The 6,554-nt window shown below is 43.3% G+C and overlaps 1 protein-coding gene across 1 annotated transcript; it reads left to right on the top strand.

The window, feature by feature from the left end:
• The first annotated feature begins 2,566 nt into the window (after positions 1-2,566).
• LOC119567949 (olfactory receptor 6C76-like) lies at positions 2,567-3,897 on the top strand. Its single transcript, XM_037915890.1, has one exon. The coding sequence runs from the start codon at positions 2,567-2,569 to the stop codon at positions 3,506-3,508; it is 942 nt and encodes a 313-aa protein (XP_037771818.1). The 3' UTR covers positions 3,509-3,897.
• Positions 3,898-6,554: the final 2,657 nt, after the last annotated feature.

Here is a 6,554-nt window from a genome sequence, read left to right as displayed (position 1 = left end):
CCCCCCTGCTAATCAGGAGGGGATCCTGCATGCAGGTTATACAAAGATTATAGACCTTTAAGCAAAGCATGTTGCCCTCGTGCATCGGAAACCTTAGCCAATAGACAAACCCTTCCCTTATCTACCACCTATCCCTCTTAAGTGCATCCCCCCCCCCCATGCTAAACCATTACTTCAACTACACAACATGGTCCTAAAGCAATGCACCAGTAGCCTTTCTTATGAGGATGGGAGGCTCGCATCAAGGCCAGGAGGCAGGGAATTAGGAACAGACAAAGAACAGAAACCAGGAGTGGAGACAGGCTGGAAACAAGGGGCGCGCGCGGGGGGGGGGGGGGGGGGGGGGGTTGACAGGAATGCAGTATCTAAGGAACACTCCTCCTGGTGCATGATGTGTTTGCTTTTAGACAATGGTGCACCCCAAACCAAAATGGAGTCACATATGCACATATGCAACTTTTCCTTAACCAGGACTAAGTAAACCTAGGCCATGCCTGACAGGCGTTTGTCTAACCTGGCATTAGAAACCTCCAATGATGGAGATTCCACAACCTCCTGCAGTAATGTATTCCTGTAATTAGCTATTCTTGTAGTTAGAAAGTTTTCCCTAAGAGTGAACCTAAATCACCCTTTTTGCAGATGCAGCCCATTACTCCTTCTCCTGCTTTCAGTGGCTATGGAGAACAATTGATCCCTGTCCTCTTTTCTCATGTTAAAAAGGCCTTTTATCCTTTTTGTGTCACTCTTTTAGATCCTCTCCAATTAGTTCCCATTGTTTTCAGAGTGTGGAATCCAGAACAGGAGACAGTACTGCTGCTGAAATGCCCCCAGGGCAGAGTCAAGCAGGACAATTACCTCCCCTATCTCACATGCAACCCTCCTGTTAATACACCCCAGACTGATATTAGCCTTTTCTGCAACTGCATCACCTTGCAGACTCATATCCCATTTGTGATCCACTATACCACCCAGATCCTTTTCAGCAGGACTACCTCTTAGCCAGTTAATCCCCATTTTGCAGGTGGGTTTTGATATTTTTCTTCCTAAGTGTAGAATTTTGCACCTGTTTTGTTTGAAGTCCATCTTGTTGATTTCAAACCAATTCTCCAATTTGTCGAGGTTGTTTTGATTTCTAACCCTGTTCTCCCAAATGCCAGGAATCTCTCCCAGGTAGGTTTCATCTGCAGATTTTGTAAACAGACTTGCCACTCTGTTGTTCGTGCCATTAATGAGAATATTGCATTGTACTGGACCCAGGACAGAGGATTATGGGACCTGACTAAATACTTTCCCCCACTTTGACGCTGAAGCCTGCTGCCTACTTTGTGAGTTTAGCCTTTCAACCAATTTTGCACCCACCTTACAGTCGTTTCACCTGAACCACGTTTCCCTATTTTGCTTATGAGAATGGCATGTGCAACAATGGGCAATGGGGGAGTGGTCACTCGAAAATTGCCCTGTTCTGTTCCTTCCCTCTGGGGCACCTGGCACTGGCCGCTGTCGGGAGTCGGGACGCTGGGCCAGATGGTCCTTTGGTCTGACCCAGACTGGCCATTCTTATGTGTCAGAAGCCTTACTAAAATCAAGATATATCACATCTACAGCTTCCCTACTCTCCACCAGACCGGTAACCATACAAAAGAAGGAAATTAGATTGATTTAGCATGATTTGTTCTTGAGAAATTTGTTAGCTATGATTCAACACCCTAATATCCTCTAGATGCTCACAACTTGATTATTGAATCATTTGTTGCAGTATCTTTCTAGGTATAGAAGGTAGGCTGACTGGTCTATAATTCCACAGCTCCTCTTTGTTTGCCCTTTTTAAAGAGAGGGACTATTTTTGATTTCATTTTTGACATTGTGATTAAGAAACTAGAATGATACACAATTACCCTGGCACAGATTAAATGGACTAAAAGGTGGGTATTGAACAGTCTCAAGCTGGAATTATATATGGACAATCATCACTGAACGTGGGTGTTTTTAGTGCGGTCCCACAGGGTTTGATTCTTGGCCCTGTACCTTTTAATATTTGTATCAATGACCTGGAAGAAAACAAACAAACAAACAAAACTTTCACAGTGAGGGTGTTTAATCATTGGAAGAACTTTCCCTGCCTTGTGGTGGATTTTCCAGCACTGGACATTTTAAAAGAACGCTTGGATTTTTTTCTTTAAAAAGCAACACTCTAGTTTTGACAGTAGCTAATTCAGGGAAGTTTCTCACTCTCTTCTATACAGGAGGTCAGAACAGATGTTCACATTGGTTCCTTCTGGCCTTTTTCATGTATGAAAAATTGAGGTAAAACGTATGCATGTTTAGAAGAAGTAATTTTCATTCTCCCTTGCTCTCCAGCTCTCGCTCTCTCTCCAACTAGCAGTAATTGTTTTTAGTTACTCCATCAGGATTGTTTCATTGAGCCTGTGCCTGATAAGCACCCAATTCCCATTGACGAGATTAGTTCTATTTCTTTACAGATTTTTCCTCTCAGCATTCTGTCCCTCTTGTCCAATCGGCTCTGTTTTTGACATGTTTTTAATTTTTCTTTAAAGATGAACCAAGAATGAAGAACCAGACCACAGTGGTGGAATTCATCATCTTGGGACTGTCCAACAACCACCATGGAAACATCATCCTGTCTGTGGTTCTATTAGACGTCTTCCTGTTGACCGTAACAGGAAACCTCATTATTGTCACCCTCCACCTGGTGGACCATCGCCTCCAGACGCCCATGTATTTCTTCCTCAGGAACTTCGCTGTCTTAGAAATCTGCTTCACCTGTGTCATCACGCCCAGGTTCCTCTACAGCCTCCTGACAGAGAGAAAATCTATTTCCCTCCCTGGTTGTTTCCTTCAGTTTTTATTGGTCGTCTTCCTGGGTGCCTCTATGTTTTGCCATGGGGCTGTCATGTCCTTTGACTGCTACATGGCTATCTGCCATCCCTTGCGTTACGGCACCATCATGAATGGCAGGGTCTGCTTCCAGCTAGTGCTGAGCTGCTGGGTGATGAGTTTTCTTATAGTGGTTCCCCCAACACTTATGGTTGTGCTGTTACCGTTCTGTGGCCCCAATGTCATAAACCACTTCTACTGTGACACAGCCGTGTTGCTTCAACTCTCCTGCGTGGACACAGGGCATCTTGAGGTCATGATATTTTTTTCAGCAATAGTTATCTTACTTGGTACTTTAACAGTCACTATAGTTTCCTATGGCTGTATCATCTCCACTATCATGCACATCCCGTCCACCACAGGAAGGAAAAAGGCCTTTTCCACCTGCTCCGCTCACCTCCTGGTTGTTGTGATATTGTACAGTAGCTCCATCTTCAGGTACCTCCGACCAGGGCAGCGGGGTGTGCAGGACTTTGACAGAGTTGTGTCTTTGCTGTACTGTGTGGTGGTCCCTCTCTTTAACCCCTACATCTACGCTCTCCGCAATGAACAAATGAAAGAGGCCCTGAAGGATGCCTGCGGCAGAATTTCTAAGTGTCTGAGATTCTCATGAAAATGCCAAACCGCAAAGACACAGGATGGATGTGAACTTGGCTGGTCAATGACTTCATGCCAGGCATCCCTCTGGTCTTGGTGGGTCAGGAGCAGTACAGAGACACGAGAGATGTAAATTCATCCCTTTCTTCATAGATTGTAAGGCCAGACCTGTAAGGTCTGTAAGGTGATTTCTGATCTCCTGGTAACACAGCCCTAGTCTTCCACCCAGTTAGTTCTGCTTTAAACCTAGTAACACCTGTCTGTTGAAAGCATGTCTTCCAGAACGGCATCCAGTCTTGATCGGAAAACTTCAAGAGCTGGAGAATCCAATATTTCCTTGGTAGCGTGTTCCCAAAATAGAAATTTTTGAGTCATTCTTAGTAAAATGAAAAAAAAAAAATACAAAATTCAGTTTGCTTGGATCTAAAGGATATATATTTAATATCTAGCTAAATTTTGAGATAAAATATCATTTAAAAATGAAAAAGGAAAACATTTCTTTTCAAAAATGTTGAAATAAAATGTTCTGAATTTTGCACATTGTTTTACACGCTCTATTTTCAGCCAAAGCTATTTTCTGAATTCACTCTAAATTTTTTAGTTGTCCTGGAACTGCATTTTTTTTACAGAATAAATAAATCTTTTAAAAAATTTCTACCAGCTCTGTTTTTAATTTCAATTTGTCCGGCTTTAACGTCCTGCCAATCTTGTTCTGCCTTTCTCTGCGAAAGGCACTTCTTCTGTAAACGGGATACAGTAACACTGCTCTGCACCTCCCACAGGAGGGATGACTGACTCCTCAGAGTCTAATACAGGTACATAGTTGCTAAGACCTGTGCGTATCCTGTTTATATTATTTACCTCATCTCTCGTACCTGTCTTGTCTGTTTGTTTCTACCATTTACCTGTCATGCTTTGTCTTTATGTGTCGTTATTAGTAGCACTATTTTTCAGCAGGAGAGTGGGTTTGTGGGGGGGGGAGGGGGTGATAAAACCTGGATTTGTGCCGGAAATGGCCCACCTTGATTATCATACACATTGTAAGGAGAGTGATCATTTTAGATAAGCTATTACCAGCAGGAGAGTGGGGTGGGAGGAGGTATTTTTTCATGCTTTGTGTGTATATAAAAAGATCTTCTACACTTTCCACAGTATGCATCCGATGAAGTGAGCTGTAGCTCACGAAAGCTTATGCTCAAATAAATTGGTTAGTCTCTAAGGTGCCACAAGTCCTCCTTTTCTTTTTGCGAATACAGACTAACACGGCTGTTACTCTGAAACTATTTTTCTTGTAACTCTTAGATACTTCAACTGAGATCATCACCCATTTCCACTGTGCATTAGATATTCCAAAAAGAAGCAAGGAACCTTGCTGAACATAGAGTTTATCATCTAAAGAATAGAGATGTATATTCAGGAGAGATGTTTGGTTTCCTCTTTGACTTTGCAAAGGGATATATTCAAAGGCGCAAGTGGAGGGGAGTGGAAAATCTGGCTCCACTGTAGTTGTTCTGGCTTCAGTGGAGCCAGATTTTCCTAGCTTGTCATTTTGACAATCTCACCAGAGCCTTTATAAGCCTCTACTGAGTCATTGCGGGGGGAGGGACAGCTCAGTGGTTTGAGCATTGGCCTGCTAAACCCAGGGTTGTGAGTTAAATGCTTGAGAGGGCCATTTAGGGATCTGGGGCAAAAATTGGGGATCCGTCCTAGTTTGAGCAGGGGGTTGGACTAGATGACCTCCTGAGGTCCCTTCCAACCCTGATAGTCTATGATCCCCTTTTGCATCAAACATGAGCCACTTTTCTTCAGTTACGTTCCCTCCTTGGTTTAGTCCCACCCTTCCAGTCATCACTCATACACTAGTCCTACATTGACTCCATCCTCCAGTTGGCCAACGATGACAACCAACATCATCCACTTTAAATTTTCAAAGAAGAACTTTCCTACTTTTCTCCGTGCTACCCTTCATGTTTGGGAAGAACGTCGGCCAACAGCTACTAAGTACCTCATTGACCTCCGTCAAACTTCCCTGTGCTAATATCCCTAGCAAAGGAACCTGACAATACTTTGAAGGTGTTTTGCTTAGAGCACTGTCCATCACGCAGACCAATAAGATCTCATTGGTTCCTGAGGCTCCCCTTTTTCTCACCTACTGTCTCTATAGAGTGAGGTTTTCAAATCCACTTTCTCTGGAATGAAGGTATTTAGGCGCCTAATGGGATTTTCACCTGCACACCAAAAACATATTGATCTCAATTGGATTTAGGTGAACAAGAACGTGTGAGGAACAGTAGGAGGGGGAAATAAACATGGGGAAATAGTTTTACTTTGTGTAATGACACATCCACTTCCAGTCTTTATTCAAACCTAATTTAATGGTGTCCAGTTTGCAAATTAATTCCAATTCAGCAGGCTCTCATTGGAGTGTGTTTCTGAAGTTTTTTTGTTGAAGAATTGCCACTTTTAGGTCTGTAATTCAGTGACCAGAGAGATTGAAGTGTTCTCCGACTGGTTTTTGAATGTTATAAATTCTTGACATCTGATTTGTGTCCATTTACAGGCCCAACAAAGAAAATAACAGAACGCCACTAGCCATCACTTTCAACCCCCAACTAAAACCTCTCCAACGCATCATCAAGGATCTACAACCTATCCTGAAGGACGACCCAGCACTCTCACAGATCTTGGGAGACAGGCCAGTCCTCGCTTACAGATAGCCCCCCAACCTGAAGCAAATACTCACCAGCAACCACACACCACACAACAGAACCACTAACCCAGAAACCTATCCTTGCAACAAAGCCCGTTGCCAACTGTGTCCACATATCTATTCAGGGGACACCATCACAGGGCCTAATTATATCAGCCACACTATCAGAGGCTCGTTCACCTGCACATCTACCAATGTGATATATGCCATCATGTGCCAGCAATGCCTCTCTGCCATGTACATTGGTCAAACCGGACAGTCTCTACGCAAAAGAATAAATGGACACAAATCAGACGTCAAGAATTATAACATTCAAAAACCAGTCTGCTTGTTTGTACCATTTACCTGTCAT

The sequence above is a fragment of the Chelonia mydas genome, chromosome 13 (assembly GCF_015237465.2).
Source record: "Chelonia mydas isolate rCheMyd1 chromosome 13, rCheMyd1.pri.v2, whole genome shotgun sequence".
NCBI lineage: Eukaryota > Metazoa > Chordata > Testudines > Cheloniidae > Chelonia > Chelonia mydas.
The sequence above is the reverse complement of the archived record's forward strand: the minus strand, read 5'-3'. Positions and strand labels throughout refer to the sequence as shown.